Source organism: Dipodomys spectabilis, unplaced genomic scaffold, assembly GCF_019054845.1.
Source record: "Dipodomys spectabilis isolate Male_0828 unplaced genomic scaffold, ASM1905484v1 ptg000045l, whole genome shotgun sequence".
Lineage (NCBI taxonomy): Eukaryota > Metazoa > Chordata > Mammalia > Rodentia > Heteromyidae > Dipodomys > Dipodomys spectabilis.
This window is the reverse complement of record NW_024870722.1, coordinates 6,049,880-6,066,744: the sequence shown is the minus strand read 5'-3', so window position 1 is coordinate 6,066,744 and position 16,865 is coordinate 6,049,880. Positions and strand designations below refer to the sequence as shown.

At 42.1% G+C, this 16,865-nt stretch overlaps 2 protein-coding genes across 3 annotated transcripts in view; one reads left to right on the top strand and one right to left on the bottom strand.

The window, feature by feature from the left end:
- Positions 1 to 1,497, top strand: part of Dek (DEK proto-oncogene) — a 29,450-nt gene extending 27,953 nt beyond the window's left edge. For both annotated transcript variants that reach the window (XM_042678592.1, XM_042678591.1), the window contains exon 11: positions 151 to 1,497. In XM_042678592.1, coding sequence (XP_042534526.1) covers positions 151 to 162 — 12 coding nt within the window. In that variant the 3' untranslated portion in view covers positions 163 to 1,497. The remainder of the gene's footprint in view (positions 1 to 150) is intronic.
- The window catches only part of Kdm1b (lysine demethylase 1B), a 58,358-nt gene continuing 42,536 nt past the window's right edge, over positions 1,044 to 16,865 (bottom strand). Inside the window, exons 15-22 of the mRNA XM_042678590.1 lie at positions 16,196 to 16,323; positions 14,848 to 14,979; positions 13,803 to 13,877; positions 9,759 to 9,875; positions 8,520 to 8,645; positions 7,626 to 7,748; positions 5,635 to 5,787; positions 1,044 to 3,352 (exon numbers count right to left, since the gene is read on the bottom strand). Coding sequence (XP_042534524.1) covers positions 3,269 to 3,352; positions 5,635 to 5,787; positions 7,626 to 7,748; positions 8,520 to 8,645; positions 9,759 to 9,875; positions 13,803 to 13,877; positions 14,848 to 14,979; positions 16,196 to 16,323 — 938 coding nt within the window. The 3' untranslated portion in view covers positions 1,044 to 3,268. The remainder of the gene's footprint in view (positions 3,353 to 5,634; positions 5,788 to 7,625; positions 7,749 to 8,519; positions 8,646 to 9,758; positions 9,876 to 13,802; positions 13,878 to 14,847; positions 14,980 to 16,195; positions 16,324 to 16,865) is intronic.

The window sequence follows — 16,865 nt, the reverse complement described above, 5'->3', positions numbered from 1 at the left end:
TGACCAGCAGTAGCTATAGTTCTGTGTAATCCCAGCTGCTTTCCCAAGGCCAGTAGTAAGATGTGAAGAAATGGAATAAGCTTTTATGGTTTGTGTGTACTTGATAGTATTTGCTGTATATGGTAAAATAGTGTTTCTTTTTCTTTACAGCTAATTTCTTGAGAACAGCTGACTTGTTCCTTTAGATTTGAAGATCTGATTTATAAACCATTATACCAGCAAAGAGAATGTATCTCCTTTTCTAAATCCTTGTAAGATGTGTTGACCTTTTTATTGTTACATATATTTGAGTTTGCTGTTTTAAATTGCATTTCTATGCAGTTTTTAGTCTAAAATCTTGCATGGCATTAATTGTTCCTTGCTTTTATAGCTGTATTTTGTACATTTTGGATTTCTCTATATAAGGTTATAGATTGCTGAACCGTTGTGGGTTTTAGTGCACTAACGTTGGCTTGCTTAAGATGTAACTTTTAATCACGTAGAACAAAGGTTAGTATAACTGGCATTTATACATGCAGAGACTGTTGCAGTATTTAGTATAGGAAATACTTTGAATACACCTCGTCTGTCAGCGTGGAAACTTAGTGACAGTGTGTTCATATTAAATAACACAAGCAGTGACTCCAGAAAACTGAGTTGGAACTTCTGCATGTGTATATATATGAAATTGTCAGCATGACAGAAATATTTTTGTATTTTTCAAATCCAATTTGTTGTATATAACTTTTTTTTATTTCTTTTGTGCAGATCAATTTTTAAACTCATGTAGGTAGGTATCTTTGCACTTGTATAAACTATGAAATGTCAGTGTTCAGCCAGATGGTATGATGGAGCAGTGGAGGGCAGAGTTCAGTGACTAGAACTTCTAGCTCAAGCTCTCTAGTTCTGCTTTGCCCTTGAAAGTGTCATCCGTAGTTTTAGCATTAAGTACGTACAAAAGTATCTTATGTTTTATATTGTCAGACCAAAATCAACACAAAAACTTTGGGAAAGAGTAGGATTAAGTATACACTTGGCTTATAGTAAGTGAACTGATTTTTAACTGCTTTTGACCACCTTTGTAATTATGATAAAAGTACCAGGTGTAATGCCAGAAAATGTATGGACAATAGTATTTCTCAAGTTTTTAATATTTTTAATGGAGAAATTTACGATTTGTGGAATCAGGGCTGTTAACGCAAAAGCTGGTAACAGGTTTTAAATTTCAGCCAATCAGGATTCTAAGTGAAAAATATGGACTACCCCAAATTTAAAAGAATTTTGTCTTTTAAGTTACTCTTTAAATTTTAATATGCTGCTTATGACAAATATTTGATGTAAAATTTGAATGCTTAAAAACATTTACATAATAAGAACTACATGAAAAGTATATTTCATAGACACATATATGACATTAGGGAAAGGTATACTTGATTAAAACAAAGTGAACAGAATAAACAACAGCCCTAAAAATTGGCCTTTTATTTTAATTGAATAAACCTTGTTAATAAAAACCAATGGTGTTTTAAATCTTATATGTGATATTAACTTAACTTGCCATAGGCCATTTGGTACAAGATGGGGACATGCTTCTTTACTGGCTGCCCTCATCCTGTCTACTTGTGATAGGCAGAAAAGGTTCCCCGCCCCTGCTCAAAGTTAGTTAACATTTCATTTCAGGTGTGTGGAAATTCTTGGTGATAGTGGACCTACTTAGTAAGTGCACATGCAAACAGCATTTGAAAAAGTCTGGTTTTTATTAAGCAGTTTTACATACCCAGCTATTCAGGACTATTTATATCACTTTCTGGTGTATATATCACGACTGCCCAGTTTGTAAAATTCACAACACCAAAAAACATTTAGACCAAAAAACATTTAGAGAAACTCAAAAGCACATAGGTTCCTTAAGGAACAAAATGTCCAAGTAGGTCACTGAGACAGGGAAAAAAAATTAAATACACCTTTATTGGGTTTTCTCCTACTTGAAGCATGGCTTCACATTTAAATTTAAGTGCCCAAAAACAAGTAATATTGTGAACCATTTCAAACGTGCTATTTGAACGTTTTAATACAGAACACTTCCTAATCAGTACCAATGAGTCTAAACCACTTAGCTATCAATGCTCTAACTGCTAACTCAGAAATGCACAGCTGTTTGGCTGGCTTTCTATTATACTGTGATTGGGGGTGGGAGAAGTATAATCAAACTTCTATACATGCATTCAATAAAGATTTTATGCTTACAAAGCAATTCTAAATTTCAAAAATACCTTAACATTTTGAAAACGTGGCTTTAAAGTTATCTTAGCCCCCTTGTTAAAGAATTATTAAAGTCTGTAAACAGGTTTCTTGGCAAAGTAGGCATCTGGAAGACCCTGCAACCAATATTTTCTTTGTTAAATACGGAAAAAGTAAATGCTATGTTCTCAGGCTAATATGGCTTATAAAATGCTTACAAGGATGGTTCTGCGGACTTGCCTGGGAGAAACTGGACATGATTATGCAAAAAGTATTCCTAGAAACAAACATTTACTTAAACAAGGGGGAAGGGTTGTTAAATTAGTCTCAAGTTTTCTTTGCTAGTAGATGCCAAAATTATAGTATAGTATAAGACAAGTGGCTTTAAGAACAGCTATGTGCTCTACCTGTAGTATGATGGCCACATTTTATACCACATGCTCAAATGAAACGAAAGCTTCCATTTTAAGGAATTTTCTTTCTGATTTAAAAATGCCACAAGATACTTTGAATATCCAATTGGAAGAAGTATATACAATATGATGTAGTCTAGAAGTTTCATCAGAGTTGTATCAAAAAGAAAATTCTACCGAAATTTTAAGAAAAGCTCGATGTTGGAGCTGTATAAAAGTAGTAAGGCTCATTGGTAAAGACACTGATAAACTGTGAAAGAGGGAAAAACACATGGCTTTATCTTGCTAATGATTTAAACTGAACAGCTAAACAAAATGTCAAATCTGAAGGGCCATCTCCAAACGGAAGAATCCTAATCCAAGGTCTCAACTCAAGGTTATATTCTGCCTTCCAAAATTCAGAAGACTTAGCACTAGTTGGACCTATAGAAAATGCAATTAAACCTAAGTGCTTAGAAGGATTTGGAGAATCAGTGCTTTCAGAGTAGTAAAGTGAGGACATTTCATCATGTCACTTAGAAACATTACAACTTCGCTATCCAGAGAAATATTCCCCACCTTAGGAAATAGAGGTTTAACCTGCATCTCACATGTTCCCATTTGGGGCACAGAAGCTGAGTCCAGGCCAGTTCTATTTAAAAGGCTGCAATCTTGCTTGCTTCTCGAACACCACTCAAATATGCTCCAGTAACAGTCTGTGGGAAATGCCTATTTGTTGCCTGTAAAAAATAATTACATGTTAGATTGTAAACAAAGTGAATCAAAGGCAAAATGAGCTTAAGACTTTAGGATTCTCCTAAAATAAAGATGGCAGCTATCAGTAACAAGTCAAATTATCACAGTAGCCCCTGAATATCTCTGCTTTGCCAAATTCTCTTTCTGCAACGTATTTAGCAGTCCCACAAAGTAGTGTGGTACTAAGTATAAGGGCAGTGGACAGTGTTAAAAAGCCTCAGAAAATGGGTTTTAGAAGATGAGGTAGTAACTATCAAGGGAAAAAGTTAAGCTCTGTGCAGATGGCTCATGCCTGTGATTCTAGCTACTCAGGAGGCTGAGATCTAAGGATCTCAGTTCAAAGCCTGACCAGGTAGGAAAATTGAGAACCTATCTCCAAATTAACCACGAATAAGCTGGAAGGAGAGCTATGGTTCAAGTGTTAGAGTGCTAGTCCTCAGCAAAAAACCTCAGTACCCAGGCCCTGAGTTGAAGCCCCAGAACTGGTATACAAAAAAAGGTTCTGTATCCTATTTGTGACCTCGATGGACTCTCCTGGAACTACTATCAAGTGCCCCTTTTTGTGCGGGGCCTGGGCTCTGTTCCTTAACTTTGTCTGCTCAAGACTAGTACTTTACCACATAAGTCACAGACTCAGACTTTTGGGTGGTTAATTGGAGACTTTTTTGCCCAGGCTGGCTTCTGAACTGTGGTTCTCAAACCTCAAGACTCCCAAGTAGCTGAATTACAGGCAGGAACCACAGGCAGCTTCAAGTGGCTTTTAAAGAAGTGGTTCACTCAGGTCTAAGCTGACATCCAAGGATGGGGCAGTGTTCAGACATGTAGCAGGCAAAGATCAAGGAAGACAGGGAGGGAAGAGAAAACAAAAGGCTCTAAAAGCTTTAGTGGCTTCAGTTAAACAGCCAGAGGCTGCTGCTAAAACATTCTGAAGAAAGCATTCAAAGGGCTAAAATTTAAAAGCTATTTGGTGAGATGTTTTCCACAGAAGGACAAAGAGATGGATAATAGTATAGAAGAAAATGTTAGGTGTAGATAAGATGTTCTAAGAGTTCCAAGTTGGGGTATAAAGAACAAAGTGGAAGAAAGTGAGCAGAAGCAGGGGCTGGGAAGGTGGCTCAGTGGTAGAGCGTTTGCCTTGCATGCATGAGGCCCTAGGTTCAATTCCTCAGCACCACATAAGCAGAAAAAAAAGCCGGAAGTGGCACTGTGGCCCAAGTGGTAGAGTGCTAACCTTGAGGTGAAGAGCTGAGGGACAGCGCCCAGGCCCAGAGTTCAGGCCCCACAACTGGACCCCCCCCCCCCCCCCAAAAGCTGGGAAGGTGGCTCAGTGGTAGAGCACTTGCCTTGCATGCATGAGGCCCTGGGTTGGATTCCTCAGCACCACATAAGCAGAAAAAAAAGCCAGAAGTGGTGCTGTGGCTCAAGTGGTAGAGCCTAGCCTTGAGCTGAAGAGCTGAGGGACAGTGCCCAGGCCCACGACCGGACCCTCCCCCCCGCCACCCCCCCCCCCCCCAAAAAAAGTGAGCAGAAGCAAATGCTATCAAGAGACATGATTCTAAATCACAAGGAACAAAACAAGGCACAGGATCAGAAATCAGAATGGAGTTGAATAATAAGTCCTTTGTACAACTACTTAAAGATAATGATTTTAAAAAGAAAGGAGAATGAGGAAGTTTTTCAACAGAAATCAAGGAAAGTAACAGCAGGGGACCGCACAAAGGGGCCTCCAGAAAATATAACCAACAAGCCAGATGACATGCTTGATTGAGAGTTCACTGAAAGGGAGGAGATACAGAGAATTAAGGAAGGATCAAAAGAATCATTTCAACTACCAAAACACTAGAAGAAGCTGTGCAACCCTGACTCATCAAGAAGCAACATAAACATAGGACATAACTCTAATCTTAACAGTGCGAGATAGCCATGTTGGAGAATAATGCAGAGGACCTTGACAGGACAAAGGTAATTCTGATAAATATAAACCTGATTTTAAGATGGAAAAGCAAGTTAAGAAGAGATGCTTGAAGAGTTAAAAATGATGGGAATATGAAGGCAGACTCAGTATTGAGAAGGCCTTAAATGTTAACAAAGAAAAACAGTATTTAATCTGGCTTTTAAACAAGTTATCACTTTAAAGAATTAAAAGTACAAGGGGTTGGAGCCATGGCTCAGGTGGTAGGGGCACCTGCCAATGAACATAAGAGTCAGATAGTAAGTTTGAGTATTAAGTCTCAGACAAAAAATGATCAAAATACAAGATAAATACCTCGCCAGCAAAAAAGATAGTTCCTTGTATTTCCTCGGCTATGATGTCGTAGGCCTCACCACTTCCAAATGTCTTCACAAAACTGTAAGCCATCTGGATCCATGGCTCTGTGCTCCACCGAGTGACAAAGTACTTTGTGGGATCTGGGACTTCCTGCATTCAATAGAAAACAAAGTAAAATAGGCTTAGAAACTCCAGGTGTCAAATGGTTCATGCCTGTCAGCTACTCATGGGACTAAGATCTGAGAATTGCAGTTCAAAGTCAGCCTAGGCAGGAAAGTCAGAGACATCTCCAGTTAACTACTAGAAAAGCTGGAGAGAGAGCTGTGGCTCTAGTGGTAGAGTGCAAGCCTTACGCAAAAACAAGTTCAAGTACAGAACTCGGGCTGTGAGTTCAAGTCTCAGAACTGGCACACAATAAAACACAAAACTTTCATACGGGCGTAATGCACATTTCTCCCTAACACTTATGCTCTACCTACTGTAAACTGTACCAGCTACACACAATCCCCTCACATCTACACTTAATCCTATATCAGACATTCCACCCACAGCAGGTCACACTAGGAGCTAAGAGTCCAGGCCTTCCTTTCCCATGGCCTGGCCAGTGCTGGAGCTGTGGGTAGAGGGAAGGATTCCACCCAAGGTAGAAAAGGGAAGGGTGGTGCCAACAGGGTTACACGTTGGAATTCCCAACCAGCTTCATCAAACTGGCACAAGAATGTATTTGCATTCTCAGAACGATTTTGTCAGGTGACCTTGGACAGCAGCACCATGAAAAACACCTTTCTGGAAACAATACTGCATTCCAAACTAATTCACAAACACTTCAGGGGAAAAAAAAAACAAACGGAAGCTAGGAACTACTACGTTACAAACCACATCACTAGTTGGACCCTCCCAGGACAATGGCAACATAACCTGGATGGATAACCCTCGCTTTCTCTAACTCACAAACCTTTGGAGCTGTTTCACTTGTTTCTTAATTAGAAAAAGAAAAACTATCAACAAATCTCCAAAGTACATGTAAAGTACATGTGTGTGTGTGTGTGTGTGTGTGTGTGTGTATATATATATATATAGTACATGCAAAAATAAAGTACACTGAGTTCCTAGTAGAAAAGACTGCCTATGTAGAGGTAAGAAAATTCTGGAAAGTTGTCCAAGTTTCTAGGACTTGGTAAGTACAGAATTTTCAGAAAATCCCAAGTCTTAACAGCCCTGTGAGAGAAAGGTGTGCAGAATTTGGGAAAGAAAAACAAAAGGGCAATTTTATAAATAAAGTACTGCCAGGTGCTGGTGACTCATGCCTGTAGTCCTAGCTACTTGGCAGGCTGAGATCTAAGGATCACAGTTGAAAGCCAGCATGGGCAGGAAAGTCTGAGACTCTGATCGCCAATTAACTACCAAGAAAGCCAGATGTTGAGCTGTGGCTCAAGTGGTAAGAGGGCTAGCCTTGAGCTCGAAAGCTCAGGACAGCTCCCAGGCCCTGAGTTCAAGCTTCAGGACCAGCATGCTTGTGAATGTGCACATGCACACGCATGCGTGCATGTACACACACACAAGGTATGTCACCCCTTCTCCCCAATTCCTGTGAGGTCCTAACTGCTAGTCCCCTAGAATATAACTGAATTGAGAGGCAATTAAAATAGGGTCAGTAAGGTGGGCCTAGAGCAGTCTGGCTATTATCTGCTTATTAGAGAAGGAAATAAGGACAGCCAGAAAACACATGTGAAGACAGTTAAGAACTATCTGTAATCCATGGGCAAGCCTCTGAAGAGACCCTGTTGACATCTTCAGCCTCCAGAGCACTGAGTACGGTGTACTGTGGTTAGAGCAGTCCTACAAGCTAATGCTGGTACAAAGAGGGATGCTGGAACACAGGACCTGACCCTCTTGTCTTGTTTCCCTTCGTTCATTCTCGGTAAGTAATGTAGAAGATTCCGATCCCACCTGCCCCAAAGAGCACATGCACAGCAAGTGTGTCTGACCTGTTCTTTGAACAGCTCCCGCAGGGTGGCCATGCACTGCTTCAGCACCTGCTTGTCATCCAGGGTCCGGAGGGATGCTACAGCCTCCCCTGCGATCACCGACATTAGCACGCTCTGCTGCTTCTGCAGGCACAGAGGGAAAAAGCAGTTGAAGTTTTGGGTCCAAATGTTTCTAATGCTCAGTTCCAGACAAGGGCCTCACTGCTTCTCACTGGCTCATCCTCACTTCGGATTGAGTCCTTCCATACTCTCTCACACACATTACTCATCCAGGAGGGGTAGACTCAATAATGAACTCAACAGTACATTACTGTACTGTTCTCTCCTGGAAAGAGAAAGAAAAGAAAACCCTAAACACTCAGAAAGTGCTCTGACTATGAAATGCAGGGTGCCCTGAGCTGTTTATGAAACCTTGTTTTGAAGTAGCAGGAAGAGAATGAGAAGGGAAATTGGAGAAAAAAATAATGCCAATGAGACCTCCTGCACTGGGTTCCCACGTGAAACCTTAAGACACACTGAGAATGAGAGGAAAGCAGGACAGCAGCAGCTGGGATTCCTGAATGTGGCAGCCACAGGGCTGCACCGGACATCCTCAGAGTTGTCTCATTCCCTGCTGCACGATGTTCCGCGCCCGGACCTGCCCTGCCCGCTCTCTGGAAGTCTGTCACAGAGGAAGTCTCAGGCCACTCATGCACTGTGCTCACAAATAAGCTTTCACCAGCTTATTTGTCCCTGTTAAGTAACACTAGTACTTAAAAGACAAACACTGGTGTTCTTTTCCCATAAGAAAATGTCCCAGTCAAAGTGACATCCAGAATCTCCATGATATTCATTTGTTTCTAGGCTAGCACACAACCGACAACTAGACAGTTGAAGCACATTTCACAGCTTTACCTCGGGATCCATGTCATAGTACACAGCAAAGAGCCCTCGCTGACTGGCACTGGGAGGAACGTGACCAAAGAAATCGGCCCCTTGGACTTTACTGTCCCAAAATCTGTATGGAAACTGCAAAGCAATCTAGGAAGCAAAAGAGAGATGGCTCAGTACCCTGCACATAGCAATTCTGGCCAACACTAGAGACAACCTGCAACAATACTAAGAAATCATGAAGGGTGGGTGAATACAATCATAATATTCAATGCATGTTGTAAGTGAAAATGGGTATTGGAAGATGCCGAGAATGGACAGGTTGACATTGATCAAGATGTATTATACTCAAACTGACAAGCTAAAACCCCTTTGTACAACTACTAAAAACAATCTTCCCATTGTCCATACTCCTGTCTATCTTGGTTCTCTGTGAGCCTCCTGCCCTTTTTTTGAGGTGGGGGTGGGGAGTAGGGGGTTAAAATTTGAACACACATCTTGAGCTTGCTAAACAGGCACTCTACTACTTCCTGTACCTACTTTCCTCCTCCCCCTCCCTTTTTTTTTGGTAAAACTGGAGTTTGAACTCATGGCTTCACGCTTAACTGGGCTTTGGTTATTGTTCAGCTGGTGCTCTACCACTTGAGCCATACCTCCAGCCCTGCTTTTTTGCTGGTTGTTTTGAATACAAAGTCTCAGACTTTTCTGCCCAAGCTTACTTCACAAAACAATCCTCTAATCTCAGCCTCCTGAGTAACTAAGATTATAGGGTGAATGAGCCACTGCTGCCTAACTGACAACTTCTTGCTTCTTTTATACCCCCTCATTCTACATTCCCTTGGATAATGGTGTGGCCCAGGACTGACCATCAGGCTAATCTAAAAGCATGAAATGTTTCTAAGGCTGTGCTTGAAGCCTAATGTCTAAGTTACACACTCATTACTTTCAGATTTGCTGGTATCTACAACAGATGGTAAGGGAAGAGGAAGTAAACCACTGTCCTCACTGGGGCTAAGGAGAGATCGACAAAAAAAAAAAAAAAGCACACAAAGAAATACTTATAGCAAATCTAGATTCTGAATATCAAATTTCACTCTCCTTAAAGTCAACAACTGATAATATCCTTTTATAGTCTTCAAGAACAAGAGGAAAGGAAACCAATAAATTCTATTTGTCTTCAAAAATGACACTGGATGGATTACATTCTAAGTCCTGTTATCTGCCACGAGTTCCAAGTTCTGAGGCCAAGGCAAATCAGGTCACCTTTTCAATGATGCCTGCACCCAAGCTGTTGATGGCCTTCATCTTCTTCTCTGACAATGGTGGATTGAACTGGATGGCTCCTTTCTGTAGTATAGCCAGTGGCACTGTGACTAAAACCTGTGGGAAGTAATTAGCAGTTAACCAGTGCATAAGGCAGTTGACCCTAACAACTCAGTTTCCAAGAAAATCAACACAAGAAGAACATTCTCGTGTCCAGTTTCAAGACAGTCATCAACAACCTCTCATGTTATTCTGCAAGAGGAAGGGCTTTGATGAGCAGTCATGCGGGTTGTTCACCGCACAAAGGGGCCTGCTTCAGCAGAAGTGGCATCCACACAGAACTTGCATACATGTTCTGGTGGCTAATAAGAATCCTGGCTCAGCCAGGTGCTGGTGGCTCACACCTATGGTCCCTAGATGAGATCTTAGGATCTCAGTTTGAAGCCAGCCTGGGCAGACAAATCTGTGAGACTCATCTCCAAATAACCACCAAAGCCAAAAGTGGGGCTGAGGCTCCAGCCACAGCTGGTAAGGCTCTAGCCTTGAGCAAAAAAACTAAGAGACAGGGTGGAGTTCTAACTCAATGGCAAAGCATTTGCTAGCAAGTGCAACATCCCGAGTTCAATACCCAGTCTAAAAAAAAAAAAAAAAAAGACAATAGTTTTGTTTTGCTTTTTGGTTGGTTGTGGGGTCCTGAACTCTGAGCCTGGGCGCTGTCCCTCAGCTCTTCAGCTCAAGGCTAGTGTTCTTCCACTTGAGGCTAGTGCTCTTCCACTTGAGCCACAGCGCCACTTCTGGCTTTTTATGTTTATGTGGTGCTGAGGAATCGAACCCAGGGCCTCATGCATGCAAGGCAAGCACTCTACCACTGAGCTATCTTCCCAGACCCAGTTGTTTTTTTTTTAAATATTCAAAAAGGAAAAAACAAACCAACCCTCAGGGCCTCCAGGCCCTAAGTTCAAGTCCCAGTACACACACATATACACACACAAACATGCTAAGTTGAGCCTGGATGTGGTGGTACACACCTGTAATCTCAGCACTAGAGGCCAAAGCAGGAGAATCTCAAGTTCCATACTATCCTGAGATACATAGTGAGACTATTTTTAAAAAACAGAAACAAAAATAAAAACAAAACTCGCCCTTCAAAGCCACATCACAAAACCAAAAGACAACCACTGCCTCGTTACACAATCGAGAAGGTTCTAGCTCCAGAACCACTACACAGTTGGGAAGCCATCACTACTGTGCTCAGCATCACACCACACACAACCTGGGACCTCTGACATCCTTGCTGCAGAAGAACTGACACCTGGACCACTGTGCGTCAGCAGAGGCAGCAAGGCAAGAGTGAAGCCAGCCACAGCCCCCTGGGAAAGAGGGCAGGAAAGGGAGAAGGTGGAAAGGGAGAGGAGGAGTGATGATTGTGTTACGTATGTGTGTTTGGTGCCCAACATCTGTAGAACTTGATAACCAACCATGCCTGAATTGAAGCTGAACACCAATATGCCCTGCTTCTCAAAGGCTTTCCAGTACTGGTACTGGGATCACAGCTCAATTCTCCCTATAATTTCTGTAATGTGAAAATTTTAGAAGTATAAAATTTGGTCTCTATCTTCAAAAGTTGGTGATCTGTCTACAGGTTTTAGAGCTACCATGAGAACAAAACAATCAGCAAGCAAGACCTGGTTGAGTTGATTCACTCGTAACAACTGCAAGGAAATCTATCCAGAAGTCTTACTGACAAAACTTTCTTTAGAAGGGCTATGCTTCTTCTGCACAAGAACTTGGACAATTCAAGTCCATGATAAACACACCCTGGTAAAAACTGGCTACATTCTGTTACACTTTGTCGCAGGTTTTTGGCTACATTCTATTACACTTTGTGGCAGGTTTTTGGTCTCTTGTCGGGATGGAATGCTTTCACTCATCTATTTGGGGAGACTTCCAAGACAAACTGTGAGGAGCACTAGCCACACAAATAAAAATATTTGTTTTCAACATTTCAAAGTGCGGCTTGCAGCTATTCCAGAACACAGAGGGAGCCGGTGTCCAGCCATGGTCAGCAGAGGCTGACCAGGCAAAGGAAGCCCAAATGGCACAGTGTCATGGACACTGAAAGCTACAAATACCAGAGGCTGAATCACCAGCTGACTTGCAATTTTAGAAGGTGTCATTTTAGTCAGGCACTGATGCTCAGGCCTATAATCCTAACTATCCAGGAGATTGCAAGGATTGAAGTTCAAAGCCAGACCAGGCATGAAAGTCTGTGAGAATCTTCAAATTAACTATCAAAAAAACAGAAGGAGAGTTGTGATTCAAATGCTAGAGCATCAGTCTTGAGCAAAAAAACTAAAGAGACAACAGTGAGACCCTAAGTTTAAGCCAAAAGAGAGGACTTTAAAAAAAAATGTTGATTACTAAGAAATCATAAAATATTTACGAGTTTACAGAGGAGGCCACTGTGGCCTGCCTCAGCAAGCCACACACCCAGAGTCACAGATAAGAATTAAATATCCGACCAATACAACCCAGCCAGAATCCCCACAGTCAAGAACCTCCAGATGCTTCTGACCTGAAGCCGGTGCTGAGATCCACTACTAATCCAAAGTGTCCAGCTGGCTGGTGACAGCAGTAACATTAGGACAGCCGCATCCCAACACAAACTCCAGGCCCTGCCTGTGACACTTAATTCTTCATTTCTATGTGAACATCAAGAACTATGAAAAGGACGGTGATGAGGAAAAAGCCCAGCTCACCAGGAAACTAGTGACAACTCATCAAAGACTTTTCCTGGTGGTACTGGAGTTTGAACTAAGGATCACATTTGTGCTAGACAAGTACTCTGCCACCTAAACCATACCATCTGAACCAGATCCCAGACCCTTTTGCCTTTTTTTCCAGGTAAGGGCTGCCTCGGTCTGGCCCTTGACCACAATCTTCCTTCCTTTACTTCCCACGCAGGTTAGATTATAGACACACACCATTATGCCTGGCTTGTTTCTGAAACAGGTCTCATTTATTGCCAAGCTAGTGTAGCACTGTTGATCCTCCTGTATCTACTTCTCAGCTGTGATTACAGGCATAATACCACCACACTCTGCCCTCAAAGACTTTTTTCATCATCACTTCAGACATAACTAAACCTGGGCTTTGCTCTTGGCTAAGGCAGGTGGCTCTACCACCATTTGAGCCATGTCTCCAGCTCAAACATAACTTCAAAGATAAATTAAATCCCTTCGGCCCCAAACAAATTAGCACCTTTGTTTTATAATACTACAGAAATCAGAATACGACTTTAGGTGATTAGATTCAGCAGTACTTTTTTACTATTCACAGCATTAGCTGTCTAGAAAAAGTTAAATTACGTAAAAATGTACATGGTGTATAAAGTTTAGTTTCAAATGAAACAGGAGTTTTTTTATCCAAAAGGGGTTCTGTGTTAAAAAAAAATCAGAAGCACAACAGGTTTCTTTAATATAGCATTTACTATATCCCTCAAAGCAGAGAGGTATAGTATTCCAAAATTATTTGTCAAAGCAAAACAAAACAAAAAAAAAACTGGAGGAGTGCAGAGGATGGAACCCAAGGCCTCACACATTAGGGGTTGGAAGCATGAATCAGGTTGTAGAGCACCAGCTAATGAGCCAAAGCGAAGCTCAGGTACCGTGAGTCACAGTTTCTGACAGAAACAACAACCACCACCACCACCACCACAAGGCCTCCTACATACTAGGCAAGCTCATTTAGCACTGAACTACCCCCTAGAATTTAATTGTTGGACTCTTAGGACATAGAACGCAGAACACATCCCGCGGAACAGAAGTCAGTCCATTTGCCATGGAACGGTATTAGATCAGTTAAATCAGATTGGCACACTTAAACACAATGAAATGGGCACATTCAATGCATCAGAAATTCAACAAGGCTTTTAATCGTGGCAGAGTGCCAAAAACAAAACAAGGTGATAGGCAAAGGCAGTTTTTCTTTCCCCCAGGCCTCTGGCAGCAGAGGGCTCTACCCCAGTGGAATCACAGTGCTTACCTTTTGTGCACAATACCCTGCACCATCCATCGTGGCAACCTGCACTTCATCTCCAGTATAATCAATGCTCTGCACCTGTTGGACACAAGCAGTCATGAGAAAGCAGATGAGGGCTGGAACCGTATGATGCAGGTGTATCCCCGTTCTGCTGTGAGGCGTCTTACTCCTATGCGTAGTCATTTGCTGGCACTCAGATCTAAATACAACTAAAATTTCAAACAATGTAACATTGTAAAATATTGTGAGATATGTACAAATAATCATCTGTCTCTACCATTACAACAACAGACTATATAAATCCACTGGGGTAAAGATTTAAAGGGAAAAGTTCAAAGTGACAAATACCTGCATTGGGTTAGGAAGACTGTGAGTTATAACATTTTTTATTTTGTTTCGCTTTATGGAGGGCAGTAGGATTTGAACTCAGGGCCTTGAGCTCACTGGGCTTGCTTTCTTGCTTGTGGCTGTCACTATACCACTTGAGCCATGCCACGAGCACTGCTTTTGACTTGGGGAGAGAATAGTACACAGACTTTTGTATCCAGGGTGGCTTCAATGCAATCATTCTAACCTCAGTCTCCTGAATATATAACATTACAGGTGTGACCCGCAGGTACCCAGCTAAACACTTTTATTAATGAACACTCATGTAGGTCACTGCTACTCCCAGACAGCAACTATGACAGGTCATAGCCATAACGGTAACCACAAGTACTGAAAGCCAGTGCCTGAATGCCTGCCGCTTAGTCATGTGGCCAGATGCCAGTGGCTTACACCTGTAATCCTAGCTACTCAGGAGGCTGAGATCTAAGGGTCATGGTTTGAAGCCAGCCTGGACAGGAAAGTCGGTGACACTTTTATCTCCAATTAATCACAGAAAAAGCCAGAAGTGGCACTGTGGCTCAAGTAGTAGTATGCTAGCCTTGAGCAAAAAGGAGCTCAGAGACAGCACCCAAGCCCAAAGTTCGAGCCCCAAGACCAGGAAAAAAATAACATCCTCCCAAACAAAGCAAAGCCAGCACCTTCCACACCTGCCCATACTTACTGGAGATCTGAGCCGAATGTCTAGTCCTTCAGCCAGTTTTTCAATTATGACAGAGTATCCAGGAGTTAGTAGAGTGTGGTCACCAGCAAACTGGGCAAAGAATTCATTGTGGTCCCAGGAACGAGCAGACACCTGCAAACAAAAGATGGGAGCCTGCAGTGTGAATCCTAGAGTCTGTGTCTGAGCCCACAGAAAGGAGTCAGGTTAGAGCAGCCACCCAAAGCAGGAGGGCTAAGCCATCAACCCCACGGAAATATCAGGAGGGAGAATATGAACTAACCAGTTCTGTTGACACTGCTATTTTTGGAAGAAAATCTCTACAGAAAAGCCGATTGTGGAACACAAAAGGTCTAAATTATTGAGAAGAAGTACCTAGAGAAAACTCGTCTCATGAATGGGAATTCTATTAAGGGTAAAGAAACTGCATTAAATTCCATATATAAAGACACCAACTGTTTGTCTTCTATGTGGGCACACTGCAGAGGTTGAAACCCAGCAGGATTTTGGAAAGCACTGCAGTTCCAATTGTACTGCAGAACCAAGTGGATATGGAGAGTCCCCAAGAAGATAGATGAACCAGCCAGAGAGTTTCTACTCAAAATACAGAATAATGAAGTTCTGGGTTCTTAGTTGGTAAAATGAGTTAGGCAAGCTTGAATTTGTTTTGGTAAGACAAACAGGTCAGAATTTCAAGGATGCTGTGTTTGGGTTTCTTGAGGACAGTGTTTACAGACTCCATGGTTCCACAGAAATAACTCGAGGTCAACTCCAGAGGGCATGGATGAGGGACAAGGCTCTTTGCCATTGCTGGCTGAGCCCAGCAGCATTGCTCTCTATGAGCTTCTTCTAGGCATTCTTTGGGGAAATTTATATATATATTAAAGATACTGTACAGAGAGGTTTTATGTGAGTAAGGTAATGAGCACATTTCTTTTTTGGGGGGGGGTTTCGTAGTGGGGCCTGAACTTTGGGCCTGGGTGCTCTCCCTCAGCTCTTCAGCTCAAGGCTAGCGCTCTACCACTTGAGCCACAGCACCACTTCCGGCTTTTTTCTTTTTGCTTATGTGGTGCTGAGGAATCAAACCCAGGGCCTCAAGCATGCAAGGCAAGCACTCTACCACTGAGCCACCTTCCCAGCCCCTAATGAGCACATTTCTTGGGAAAGGTTATTTTAAACAAAGGTGATAAAATACAATATACTCTGAAGTTGTACTTATCAAATTTCTGGGCCACAGGACCTACTCTATTTCTCCAAATCATCCCCAGTTCCATGCTTAAGACATACAAAATGCACATAAACACCAGCAAGTATTTAATAGCAAAGCATGTACTACAGAACCCAGCCTCACCTGATGGAGGTTGCTGCCACAGGCATACTCCAGATTACTGAGATGAAACTGAAGCACCTGTCCTTCCAGTTCACTGAACTGTATGCCCGACTCTTTCACAAAAGCCTTGAAGATCTCCTCTATCTTCGCTGTAGTGAAAAGGGATCAAAGCAGAAAAGCACAACAGCTTTCACCTCATTCTGTCACATCCTGGTCCTTTGTTCTCTGCATGCCACGAAGCATGAAGCATCCACCACCTTTCCTCCATTCCCCTCCACAGGAAAACGATAGCTTTTTGAAGGCTGAATCCTCTCAGAAAGTGAAAGCTTACCTTAATGGAAATGAAACTATGGAGGATCTGTATCTTTGAAAATGTTTCAGTTATGTCCAGCTGAGAAACTGGTTCCTCTTGTGCTCAAGGTGTAGAAAGTATTCCTGAACATATACGTAACATGCTCAAAAGAATTACATTTCCTTTATATTCTTTTGCTGTCTAATGCCACTGCTTTAATGTCAAGTTTTTGTTTTTTTACTTTGTGCTGGTCCTGGTTAAACTCAGGGCCTGGTTAAACTCAGGGCCTGGATGATATGCTGTCCCTGAGCTTTCTTGCTCAAGACTACTGCTCTCAACTTCCAGCTTTTAGGTGATTAACTGGAGATAAGAGTATCATGGATTTAACTGCCTGGGCTG